The 13,320-nt window shown below is 48.0% G+C and overlaps 1 protein-coding gene across 1 annotated transcript in view; it reads left to right on the top strand.

Annotated features, from left to right (window-relative positions):
• The window catches only part of ASTN2 (astrotactin 2), a 360,946-nt gene extending 356,022 nt beyond the window's left edge, over positions 1-4,924 (top strand). Inside the window, exon 23 of the mRNA XM_058038034.1 lies at positions 4,427-4,924. Within this exon, the coding sequence (XP_057894017.1) occupies positions 4,427-4,664 (238 nt within the window). The 3' untranslated portion in view covers positions 4,665-4,924. The remainder of the gene's footprint in view (positions 1-4,426) is intronic.
• The last annotated feature ends 8,396 nt before the right edge of the window (positions 4,925-13,320 follow it).

Below are 13,320 nucleotides of genomic sequence, written 5' to 3'. Positions count from 1 at the left end.
AAATGCATGTCCAGAGCAGCTGCCTTCTGGTACAAGGGGGAATGCAATGTTCTGATGGGAGGCTGTGATAAGAAGAGGCCATCGAGTCCTGGACTCACTGTCCTCACACACAAGGGTCTGAAAGACCCAGGTCAGTTCTCAGCAGAGTGGAAAATCTGAATTTATGACAAAACCACCTCACAGAGGAACACAGCAGCCAGGCAGCCACCCCTCCCTGCAGTCTCAGGAATCTCATTCTTCCTTCCAGCCCAGGTATCATTCCTTAGTGGCTCCTTCATGCTGCTTTCAGTACCTCCCTCCAAGGTGAGGCAGGGCAGGGCTTGGCTGGCTCTGGATATAGTTTCTTCCCCTATCAGCCCTCAAGGTGAGTGCTGGCTATCCCCTGTGCAGCTGGAGGGGACAAACACCCCATCAGGGACACCCCTGGCACGGGGCAGAACAGGGAGCTCCTGCTCTCTGGCAAATCCTTGCAGAGCTGGGGCTGTCCAGGGCCTCAGGGCCCTGTCTCTGTTGCTGCAGGAGCCCTTGGGAAGTGCCCTGGCAGCAGACACCCATCCCCTCCCATTTCCTCTCCCCCTCCATGCCACGAGGCACCGCAGGGGGAAGTGCCTGCTTAGAGCTGTCGCTATTTTTAAATCCCCCTCTTCATCATTTGTGACTGTGCTGCGACCTCCTAAATCCACACCACCTAAGTGCAGTCCAGAACCAATCCCTGGCTCCTCTGGTGGCAGAGAGGGCACTGCTGGCCCACACCAACACGGGGACATCCCCATCTGGGCTGTGGGGTCACTTCATCCCTTGGGGTCCAGCCACATGCAGCCAGGAGAGTGATTCCCCTCTCGCTGTCCCCTCCCAATCCATGCCCTTTAATGAGGCAATAAATTGCAATTTCTGGCAGGGATGAGGTTGGTCAGCATTTAGGAAGATTTCATTTCCAGTATTTGAAAAGGTGGTCGTTCTGACCCGACAGCCCTCCGTAGGGAGCACTTGGGTAATACCCAGGCCTTGATTTATGGTGTTAAATTGGCAGCCCAAGAGCTGCTCCTGTAATTTATTACCCAGTCTTCACCAGAAAGCCTCTCTCTCTTTCTCACCCCTCCCCTCACCCACTCTGTCTCTCTTCCTCCTTGTTTTTTTTTTAAGAGGGAACAGCTGACAGCCAAAAGCTAAATCTAACATTTACACATGACTTCATTACCCTGCTAAAATAAATGACTCAAAGCACTGAAACCCATCAAAACTGCAGCTTTGGCACTGGGCATCAAAAGTGAAGGGCCTGATTCCCTCTGCCCCATCACCCTGTCTCCTCTGTGACCACAGTTCAGTGTTTTCAGTCTCACAGAGCCAGCCCTTCATGTGCCTCATCCCATCCTTAAAAACGAGTTTTTTCCTGGGATTGACTGCACAGAGTGAGCTGTGGATGCAGCAGGTGTGTGGAGACAGCTCCAGGAGAATCCCAGCCTCTGGCACAGCAGGCATCAGCAGGTTGGGGTGGTTTGACCCCTGGATTTCTTGCCATCCTTGAAGGGCTCCCCATATGTAGGAATATTTGCCTGGATAAGAGGCCTGAGTATATACAAGGAAGCAAGGACAGCACGGTGAGTTCTAGCAATATCCAGGAGATCATTAAAGTGTAGTGGAGCGAGTAAGGAAATAGGAAAGTAGAGAAGGCCAAGGGAAATGGAGGCAAAGGCAGGTTGTGTGGGAGAAAAGTGAGAAATGGGTGAGGAGATCTGTGGAGGGTTGGATAGGGGAAGTGGTGAGAAGGGAATAGAGGAAGGGAAGAGTGGAATAGAGGAAAGGCTAGCAGAGAGCCACTGGCCAGCTGAGATATCTACTCCTTGTGTTGATGTTGGTTACCCACCATGAGGGTTTTCCTCAAGGGCTGGTCGTGGCCACTCCTCATTGCTCCCCTCTTGCTGTGCCTGGGAGAGGCCTTGTGGTGAGCTGGAATAGTAACCAGTTTGGGGGGAATACCCAATGATTGCTTGTTTGACCTTTGAATAAGCAATTTCCCTGTGTTGGCACAGCATTCAGGTCCATGGACACCAGCCCAAGAACAAGCTAAAGGGCTGGGGAAGGGCCAGCACCCCAATTTGGTAGTAGAGCAGCTTTGGGATAAATCAGGGTGATTATGGAGTTGTGGTCTTAGAGAGATGAGATTTCTCCTCTGTGAGGGTGCTCTGGCTGAGTGATCTTCTGGGCACGGCCAGCTGACATAAAAGTCCATCCCAGAGGTGATGTGGATCCTGTGCTTGTTCAGCCTTTCATGAAAGGGAGAACTAGTTCAGATGTTGAGAAAATTTCCCAGCATGAGGATGGGGAGCACTGGAAGGATCGTGACTCCTGACTCTAGGAACGGGTCAGAAGAAATTCATCCAGGCAGGTTGATCCCAGCAGGAAGTGGCACAGGTGATGGCAGTGACTGATTTGCTGAAGTTTGGCAGCTGTAGGGACAATCACCACAGGGTTTGCTTTGCTGCTGAGCTGAGCTTGAATCAATCAGCCTTCACCAAAAGCACCTAATGCCATCATGGAATTTGTGGCTCCAAGGGGCACACATCCAGCAGCACAGGACCTGTTCCTGGCAGAGTGTCAGCTCTTGGTGTGTGGTGGGAGCACCAGATGCTGTAGGTCAGGTGGCTGCTGTGGAGAGAGTAACATGAGTAGAGGTGTTGTGTCAGAGCTCAGCCCATGACATCATTATTATGGATGTGTGTAGCTAACAAGGCTCAAATTGCCCTCAAATTTTTATTATTATAAAAGTTTTATTTTTATTATTATAAAAATTTTATTTTTTATTATTATAAAATTAATTTTATTATTGTAAAAATTATTTTTATTATTATAAAAATATTTATACTTTATTTTTATTTTTATTCTTTGCCTTGTGTCTTCGTGGATAAAATCCATAAATGGATACCAGGGAATGTTGTCCAGGCAGGCCCAACTTCCTTTGTTCTTCCTTTGTCCTCAAAGCTGACCCAGAGCACATCACCCTGGGGAGGAGTGGGACAGTTTTCTGTGTGCAGCCCTGGAGGAGCAGTGGTTTCCTGCAGCCTTTGATCCAGTGTTCCCATTCTGGATGGAGAGTCTGATCTGGCTGGGGGTGCCAGGATGCCCTCTTGCCTCCTGCCACAGTCTCTGCCCTCTGTGGTGGCATTGAGGTGACCCTGACCAGCCCTTCCCTGGTGTCCCATCCCCAGACATCAGGCTCCCAATGCTCCCCCTGGGCTGGGAGCAGCTCATAGCCTGAGCTGCAACACCACTCAGCTTTCATAATCAAATAATCCCCATGTTTATGCCTTGCTGACTGACAGTGCTGCCCCTGACATATCATTATCAGGAATTTACATTCCTGCAGGAACTGTGAAATCCCCAACTCCTGAATCCAGAGATTTCCTGTGGCACCAGAGGGTGAGGAAATAATCTGTGATCTCGAAACTTTCAGACCACTGAAGTAAACCCTCTTCCCTCCCTTTGTTTGATTTAGCACTTTGCAGACTCCCACAAGGGGATTCTTGCTTTCTTACAGGTTTATTTTGTTTTGTCTTAATGTGTTGTGCTTTTTTTTCCTCACTCTTCCAGTGTCAGTCCTTTTGGGCTGTTTACCTCCTGCAGACTTGGGAAATCAGGAAAGAGAGGGCTGTGCTGGTCAGTCAGGGGCATGTCACAGACATCTTTTATGAAAAATCCTTTCCTCCTTTATGAAAAATCCAGGATTTTTCCTCCTGAGAAGCTGAGAGGCCTCAGGTACAAAATGTAAACAATGGTTATCTGCTGCTGTGGAATGCAACAGGTGCATCTGGGATTGGTCTCAGGTGGTTGTTTCCAATGAATGGCCAATCACAGTCAGCTGGCTCGGACTCTGTTCTAGCCACAAGCCTTTGTTATCATTCCTTCTTTTTCTATTCTTAGCTAGCCTTCTGAGGAAATCCTTTCTTCTCTTCTTTTAGTATAGTTTTAATATAATATATACCATAAAATAATAAATCAAGCCTTCTGAAACATGGAGTCAGATCCTCATCTCTTCCCTCATCCTGGGACCCCTGTGAACATGGTCATAGGGGCAGGAAGGTGCTGGGGGTCTCACTAGGGTGCCAGGTGGGGCCAGCACACGTGCTGGAGCTGGCCCAGATCATATGGTTGTGGTGACAATCTGGCTGGGCAAAGTGTCCCCAGGGCACACCAGCTGCTCCAGTCGGTCAAACCTGAATTCTTGATGCTGTGAAATGGTAGATATACCCAGAACTTTGGGAAAAACAGAGCTTCTCTCCCCTTGGATCAGGACAGACAACATCTTAGGCAATGGGTCTTGTCCATTCTTGCCACAAGACAGAGCCAGTGGCAGAATGCAGAAATCCTGACTCCCGTTCTCCCGTGTTCCTTGCCTGCCCTGCCCTGTTCCCATCTCTGTCCCCTGCAGGAAGGCTCACCTGATCCTGAGGAGGCTGGAGAAGGTGAGCAGCCACTGCTCGACGCTGCTGCGCAGCGCCTACATCCAGAGCCGCACCGAGACCATGCCCTACCTGTTCTGCCGCAGCGAGGAGGTGCGGCCGCCCGGCGTGGTCTGGTACAGCATCCTGAGGGACACCAAAGTCACCTGCGAGGAGAAGATGGTCTCCATGCTGCGCAACACCTACGGGGAGTCCAAGGGGCGGTGAGGGAAGGAGCGGGGCCTGGAGCTGTGGGAGGCAAAGGGACTCCGAGGAGTCGAGGACTTGTGATGTGCTGAGTGGCTGGTGGGGTTTGGGGTCGGGTGATGAAGGGGACAGCGAGGCCAAACAGGACTTTTTCTCACACAGACAGCAGAGAAGCAAGAAATGAGCAAGTTGGACTTTAATTTCTTTTCCTTTTTTTTTTTTTTTTTTTTTTAATTTTTCAAGAGCGAAAAGAAAAAAGGAAAAAAAAAAAAAAAAAGAAATCACCTAATTTGACTCAGCATAAAAAAAGCCTCTCCTTTTTAATCTTTTCTTACTGAATTTCCTGGACTACACGCTCCAAAACCCTGGGAGGAGGAGATACCCACTCGAGGCCAGGGCCAGGCAGAGGGGAGCTGATGGGTGCAGGGTGATCCCCTCCCTGCCCTGCCTGCCCTGCCAGTGGGCAGCAGCCGTGGGGCCCCGGTGCCATGGTGGCCGAGGACGCCCGAGGAGGTGGCGCGGGTGACACCAGCGAGGGTCCCGGGGCAGGGAGCCAGGCGGGTGCCCGGGACGCTGCAGGCAAGCTGGGCTTTTGTAGCACTCCGGGTGGACGGGGTGGCTCCGTGTGCAGCCTTCGTTGGAAAGGCTCCCGGCAGCTTGTTCTGTGCATTAAAGATTCATATCGAGTCCATCTTCGCTGCCTCACTGGTGTTTCTTCTCCTGATGTGGTGTCGCCTCTGCTTGGGCATCCATGGGGGATTCAGTTCTGGTGTGGCGCTCCTGGGATGTGGCTGAGGTGAGGGAGCTCAAGATGGATGCACAAAAAGGAGGGAAAGAGGGAAACGTGCAGCTTTTCTTACAGGGTCCTCCCCTCCTCAACACCCAGCGTAGTCACTGGTCCCAGTGGGAGCTGGAAGTGTGTGGGAAAGCCCAAGAAGAAAGCCAGGGGCTAAAAAGACATGGAGAATCTGGTTTGTTTTACTGTCAGATGTGGGTTAGGCTGGCCTGGGCTCCCTGTGGGTAATGGATTTCTCAGCCTGGTAGCCAAACCAAAAAGTGCGGGAGGGTGAGAGGGGAAAAAATACAAAAATCAGATCAGCTCAAAGCTATTGCTTTTTCCTTTTTAAAGCAGAACAACGAACCTGGAGAGGTAAGAGAGAGGAGTGTGGGTTGAATTAATCAGTTTAGTCAGCCCAAAGCAAATAGTTTTGTTTAGTTTTTCAGGTTATTTAACCCTTTAACATCAAATCAAACAAACAGGAGGTGAGTTTCAAAGCAAAAATGTTTTCAAACCAAACAACGGTGCAGAATTTGATGTCAACAAGGTTCAGACAGAGACCTTTTTCTTCTTGAGCTAAACCTATTTGCCTGATTTGCACTCAGTCAAATAATTCTGATTGTTGCTTCTGAACTTCTCTTTTTTTTTTTCCCTCTTTGGTTATGTCTCTTCATTTGAGCTACATTCATCTGCTTTGGGAAGGACTCCAGCAACTGGTCAAAATCTGCTGAAGTTCACAGAAAACTTTGCTGTGACATTGCAGCCTGTAAGACAAGCTCCAAAGCGTTGCAGGTTGCCTGAGGTCTTAATTTTTAAGCTAAATTCCTTTTTTGGTGGAGAGAGGGAGGACGATGACACTGAGGGCTCTGGGCCAAGGCCTGTGTGTCACTGACAGTCGTACTACACCAAAAACAAAGACCAAGGGGGGATCGTGGCACCACCATGTGTAAAAATCTGAGTGCCCAGCACTGCTGCTGCCTCTTCACCATCCCTTTGCCCTTTGGGGGTGAGTGGTGGCCTTGGAGTTTGGTTGTGGGGTGAAGGAGATGATTGTGATTTGTTGCAGTCAAATGAAGAGTTTGGTTTTCCTGGTTGGAGCTGCAACAACAAACAGCAAAAGCCTTGGAATGCCAATGTGGGGGTGCCTGGGCAGTGCCCAGAGTGGTGTCAGACCAAGCTGCCCATTTTATGTGCTGCCAGGACACAGGGTGTGCACTTTGGGTGAAAAACCCCCAAATCTCCCTTTGGAGCAACTGATGCAGAGTGACTGGGACTGATGTGCAGTTTTGAGTGCCATGGTATAAGAAAGATATAAAGGCATTGCAGAATGTCCAAAGCAGGGGCACAAAGATGGTGAGGAAGGGTGAAAGCCATACAAGTAGAGGCTATGGTCAAGTTTGTTTAGCCTAGAGGAGACTGAGGGGAAATGATATCACATTTTGCAGCTTCCTCACCAAGGCCAGTGGAGGTGCAGGCACTGATCTCTCCTCTCTGGTGACCAGTGACATTCCTGAGAGAATGGCATGAATATATGTCAGGGGATGGTCAGGCTGGAGCTGCCTCTGCTGCCTGCAGGACAGGTCCCCTGCACACTTGGCAGGACACAGCTCAGGCCAGGGCTGCCAGGGCCAGCAGCAGCCACAGGGAGCTGGGCTGGTCCATCCTGTCCCTGCTGCTCACCGGGTGCAGCTCCAGGTGCTTTGGAGCTGTCTTGTTTTCTCAAGGCTCTGGCCCGCAGCTGTGCCGTTCCCCTGTACTTTATAAACACAGGGGTTTATTTTGTTTTTGTTTGCTTGGCTCGGGGATGATTCATTTCTCTTGGAAGCCCCGTGATGGGGAGCAGCTCTGTGGCCTTGCTGCAGGCAGTGTTGTCCAACCTGAGGGACAAATTGCCTGTGTTTTCTGTGAGTGACTGGGCTGGAGGTGTGACAGGGATAACGCTGCCCCTGGGATCCCTCTCCATTGTGAGTGTGGTGCTAGGTGTTAGGAACAGGAGATGCCAGCCAGAATACAAGGCAGCTGGCTGGCTGGCTGCCCCTCAGCATGTTTTTCTCCTCTCTGACACTGCAAGCTCCCCCAGAGTGGTGTTGTTTGCACCTGGGATGTGCATCCCTCACAGAGCTCTGGGGAAAGGACAGAGCTGCAGCACGGGGATGTTTTGTTGCAGATGCTGATGGAAAGGAGACCTTCATCTCCAGTAGCCCTGACTGGGAATAGAGCAGGAGCACTGGCTGGTTGTCCCCTGGATCCACAGTGCAGCTGTGTCCATTGCAGAGGCTCAGTTTGCTTGTTTTGGAAGGCTGCTGAGCAGCTTTGCTTTGCATCCTTGGTGAGACTGGCTGCTCGTACGGGTACATGCACAGAGCGAGTTGTGTGTGAGCCTGTGTTAATGTGTACAGAGCAGGTGGAAGAGTCTAGACTCTGGGCTGCAGGGTTTGATGGCCATTAACCTGTCGTGAAGCACACCTAGCTCCCAGATCAAAGCCAGCAGAGCCTCTGGGCAGTGATGCTACCTGGCACAGTGCACCCAAGCCAAACAAAACGGAGGAATTCGGCGAGGTTACACATCCTCCAGCACACAGCTCAAAGGAAGGGTCTGTATTTTCTCCCTTGAAACTTTGGAGAATGTAACCCTCTGGCTTTCAAGATAAACACTTGTAGTCATAGCCCAGCAATGCTGACAGATGGACCTGTGCTTAATAGTGTACACACACGCACACACAGACCCCTGCCACTCCTCTAACTCCCTCAGGGAAAAGGGACCCCAGCTCCAAAGCAAATTGCTGCTGCCCCAAAAGCTGGTTGTTTTTGCCATCCAATACCCTGATTTTGCTGTGCCTGCGCTTTGGCAGACCAGGGGTGATGCTGTCCTGGGTGGGGGAGAGCACCAAAGGGTGGATGAAGCATGAAAAGCAAATGGAGAGAGGGGCAGAAAGATGCCATCCTCCATGTTTAATAGATGAACTACCCAGTTTATTTATTACCCTGAATTTATTTCCCTAATGGGGGAAATAAATATCCTGAAATATTTAAATAAAATACCCTGAAATTATTTCCCTAATGGCATTGCTGGGAAAGGTAACTTGGCTTCAATGGATAGAGTCATCAGCTTTAGGATGAGTTAAGGTCAAGAGGAGAAACCTTCTCCATGTGTCTTTGCAGTGAGTATATGTGCAGGTAACAGCATTGATGGAGCAGCCACGGGTGCATCCTGCACAGCCTGGCCCTGCTTCCCCCACCCATGCACCCCAGCTCAGCATGGGGAGAGGGTTTCCCTGCAGAGAAACCTTTAACCAGCATTCACTGCCACTTCCAGCATCCTGTGAGAGTCCCAGAGGGTACACACCCTTGTGGAGGGCACCCCAGATCTGCCCCGTGTCTGGCAGCTGGGAGCTGGTGACAGCTGCAGGTCCCTGCCAGGGCTGCGTGGGGCTGCTCCCTCGGGAGGAGCCTGAACAATCCCCATTGTCCCCACGGCCATTGTTCCCCCCTGGTCCCGGCCAGGCTGCAGCTGGCAGGGCACACAGAGGGGCTGATTGTTTGGGTTTCTGTGCTGCTGATGACACACCGCTTTGGGACAGCTTCTTCCCACGGCACAGGCCTCTGGAGTCAAGTGCTGCGTTTGCTTCTTTATTTATTTGTTTGGTTTCTGCTTTTCCTCTTTTCTTTCTTTAAAAAAGTTAAATGAAATAAAAATCTTTTCCTTGGTTGGATGGGACTCTGCTGAGGCTGGGGAAAGAGCCAAGGGAGTGCCAGTGGCTGTGCTGTGTGGGCAGCCCAGGTTCTCATCATCCCAGGGGGTTCCTGGGGGGACAAAGCCTTGCAGTGGCACCAGTACCCAGCCATGGCAGTGCCCTGTGGTGCCACAGATGACTCAGTAGCCTGCAAACTCATGCCTTGTTTCCCTGGGAGGATGTAAACCACACGTTGTACCTGCTGGGCCAGGGGCAGGATTAGCTGTCCAGAAGCTGAGCATCATGGCATGAATTGTGCACTGTGGGACACAAAGGAAAAGGCTTCTGGTTTATTTTCCTAAGCCTGCCTGCCTCCCCGAGTGTTGGTGGTCATGATGTTAAACCAGGTCCATGGCTCACAGTGCCACCACGGTGGGGTGCCATGCCCTGGGCAGCTCTGACCTTGTCAGTGCCCCTCACAGCCCTTGGCTGGGGCTGGAGGACACAAAAATCTACCAACAGAGTCTTGGGGCTGGGCACCAGGAGCTGCCAGGGCTCCAAGGGTTGGTTTGAACCACTGTGATGTGCTTCAGCTTGGACATTTCCTGTTGTGCCATGAGGACTGGGGGGCTTCAAGTGCTTGGGTGGAAATTTGAGCATTGCAGTAGTAATAAAGAGTGCAATAAAAAGAATTCCCATTCCCTTCCCTGCACCTGCCCACCCTCCCATCTCTCCAAGCCTGTTTAGCAGATACTGTGACATGGAGCCTTATGGAAACACAGCAGCACAGGGCTTAGGAAAATCCATGTTATTAGGGTGGTGTGTGGAAAAGAACAGGTCTGTGCTACACCGTGAGTGCCCAAAGACATAGGTGGATTTTGGCATTCACCCAGAACCATCCCCATATCTCAACTCTTTCATCAAAATTGCCAATGGACTTGAAGCATAAGTTGGTTCATACCTGTAGGCTGGATGAGGATAAAGGAGAGCAGCAGTGATCTTAGGTATGGGGCTCTTATGTTTCTTTAAAAAACATAACTGGGGAAGTAATTTTTAAATAAAAACGCTGGCAGATAACATCTTAAAAGCAGAACAAGGAAGGTGGCTACATGGGATGATGTTGCTCTTTGGATTAGTTCTTCATTCATCATAAGCAAAATGATCAAAAAGTTGTGAATAACCTTTCATCTGAAAAAAAAATAATGAAAATTGTTTTTAACCACTAACAACCCTCCCCAGGCCCGAGAGAAGTCAGCCAAAAGATTGTCAAGACCTTTAAAACTATTTTGACATAGTATTGCCTCACTTGTACTTTAAAAAAAAATGAAGACCCTGGCCCTTTGGCTGCATTCTATCAGAGAACTTAGGCCAGTTGTTGACTTGCATGATGTAGGCAGCTGTTACTCCAATTCAGGGCAGAGGCAAGAATCTGGGGCCATCACAGTGTTGTGGCAGTTAATGAGCAGCAAAAAGCAGAATTTCGGCCCCAGATCCACTCACTTTTCTTCACCTTACAGATGTGTGTGCCTTAGAAACTGAAAAACTGAGGAGGTGGAATAAACAAATCCAGGAAAAGGTAGTGCTGGACCAGAAAAGGTTTGCTGGGTTTGTGTGTCTATATGTGTGCAAGCAAGTGAACCCATGGGCACAAACCTGCCAGCCTGAACATTAATTTGATTTTCAGATGTCCTTGTTTACATGGAAAGGAGTTTTGTTTGTTTGTTTGTTTGTTTGTTTCATACTTGTGAGTAGTTTTCTTTATATTCCTGTCCTCCTACGGAAGTTTTTTAAGCCTCCGTGTCTTTTCGACATGAATTTTTTCTGCTGCTAACAGCTTCATTTCCCCATTTCAGGATGATCTTTAAGGTCCCTTCCAACCCAAGCCATTCTGAGATTGCCACAGTCACCGATGACATGCCTGTCTGAGAAGCTTTTGAGCTGGGAGAGGATTTTGCCACATGAATTCAGAGCAATTTAACCAGATTCCTTTAGTGATTGATCTCCAGACAAAACACATAACCTGGGCATAGAAAATGTTGTTCTGACTGTGCATTCCAATTGATCCTGGGGTGGTTTTGCACGTGCAGGAGGAGTGGAGCTGAGCAGAGCCCAGCAGGGGCGAGCTGCCTGCTGCTCCCTGCCTTCATGGCTGCTCCCACCTTCAGGTCTTTATTAATCCCTAATAGATAGCTCGACACACAGCCAATTGATTTGTGCATTGCTATAGACACAGCCCCTTTAATCCTTCATTCCTGAGCCTTTTTATCTACAGCATGTGCTATTGATAGGGCTGTGTGTGACGCACTTATACTCCATTAATAATGCATTGACCAAAGACAAGGATGGTATAGAAAACACAATGCATTCTTGCTCATGAGATTTCTGTCTCTCCCTGCTCAATATGTTACAGTGGTTTTTCACAGGTAAAATGCACAACACTTTTTTTTTTTTTTACTGAATTATTTATGCCAGAGTAAAGGGAAAAAAATATTTATTCTCAGAAAAAAAAATTATTTATTCTCATCCCTCAGTATATTGTCCTGATGACACACAAATTATTGGTGCACACCTCACAAGGCCTTGGTTTGGTGGGGACCAGAGGTGTCAGGGAACGGGTTGGACTCAATGATCTTGAAGGTCTCTTCCAACCTTGTGATTCTGTGAGACTGCAACCCTGGCTCTCTCTAGAACACTGGAGACTGATTTATCTTTATTTGTCTGTTTTTTCATGTGTCCAAAGGCTCTGTACATCAGCTCTCTGGCTGCACAAAACTTGCTTTCAGCCTTGATTCCCTTCTAGGTAATACCCCTGAGCCAAGGCAGGCTCCCACTGGGAGTGGTTTTATTGATGAACATGTTCTGCATGTGATGAAGGAGCTAAGAAGAATATGGACAATATGGATATTTTCAGGCTCTTTCACACCAAAACCTCCACCAGCCTGCCTGGAGAGAAGGGTACCTGAACCCCCTTGGCAGAGCCAAACTCACTGGAGGTGAAATGGCCTCACAGGGCCCTGGCCAGCGCTGCCTCCCTCCACCCTCTGCACCCTCCAACAAAACGCAGCGGTTTTCATCCCCCTGCCCCAAAAGCACAGAGATGGAGCAGGATGCTGAGCAGCTGTGCAGCCAGATGTGGGACCCCACAGCCACTCAGTGCCCACACTGGGCACCCCCATGGGCGTTGCTCAGGACTGGCTCGACCGAAAGCAAAGGAGACGTGGCAAGAGCGAGGGGTCCAGTTCAGAACTCTTTAATACAAGCTTATATTGTTTGTGTTTCTGATTCTCTGTTCTCCCAACATCTGGGGACATTAACCCTCATATGTGTGTGAGCATGTGTATGAAGATATATACAAAATCACACAGTTAAATATTTAAGCATACAAGGTATTATATATTTATATAATATAGAACTTTAGGGTATAGGAATCAACAATGGCAAAATATTTCTGATGAATCTGACATAACTTTTTTTTTTTTTTGAGTGAAACATGACCTGTTTTTGAAAGACCAGAGGAAGTTGTTGCTTATTCAAAGAAAGAGAAAAAGCTGTATAAAGAAATTCTGTGAAAATGATTTAAAAAACATCATGAACCAAAAAAGGACAACTGTTAAAAACTGTATTGAAAAAAAAATAAATTAGATGAACAATTGTGTAAATATAAATTAAAAAAGATGACAATCTTAATAAATAAGCTTTACTATTTACATCTTTATATATTGCTTGGAGACTTAAATTAGATCCGTTAAAAACAAACGAACGCAAAATAAAACCCAAAATTGGAGCAGCAAACGTACAGGCGTGAGGTACAGAATTAAGGGTTGAACTGTATTTTGCTTGTTTCTTTTTTTTTTTTTCTTTTCTCTTTTATACAGTAGACCAGTAGAATTCTTGTGAAAATAGATCCTCAGCACTTCATTGGAGTATTGGTTGACGTGGCTTCCAAAAGGTGCCAAGAAAGATTCCATAATAATAACAATAATAATAATAATAACCATAATAATCATAATAATTATAATAAAAAGATACAATATGATACATAAATATGGAAGAGCAGTTGGTAATATGAATACATTTTTCTCTAGACGAGATCACAGTTTTATTTGTAAATATTACACTGATATATATATAATATTACACATATAATATTATATATATATCACATATATATTTATATATATATTTATATATATAGTACGGCTCAATCCTGCTCCCAGTGAAGTCA

This window comes from Melospiza georgiana, chromosome 20, assembly GCF_028018845.1.
Source record: "Melospiza georgiana isolate bMelGeo1 chromosome 20, bMelGeo1.pri, whole genome shotgun sequence".
Classification (NCBI taxonomy): Eukaryota; Metazoa; Chordata; class Aves; order Passeriformes; family Passerellidae; genus Melospiza; species Melospiza georgiana.
The sequence above is the reverse complement of the archived record's forward strand: the minus strand, read 5'-3'. Positions and strand labels throughout refer to the sequence as shown.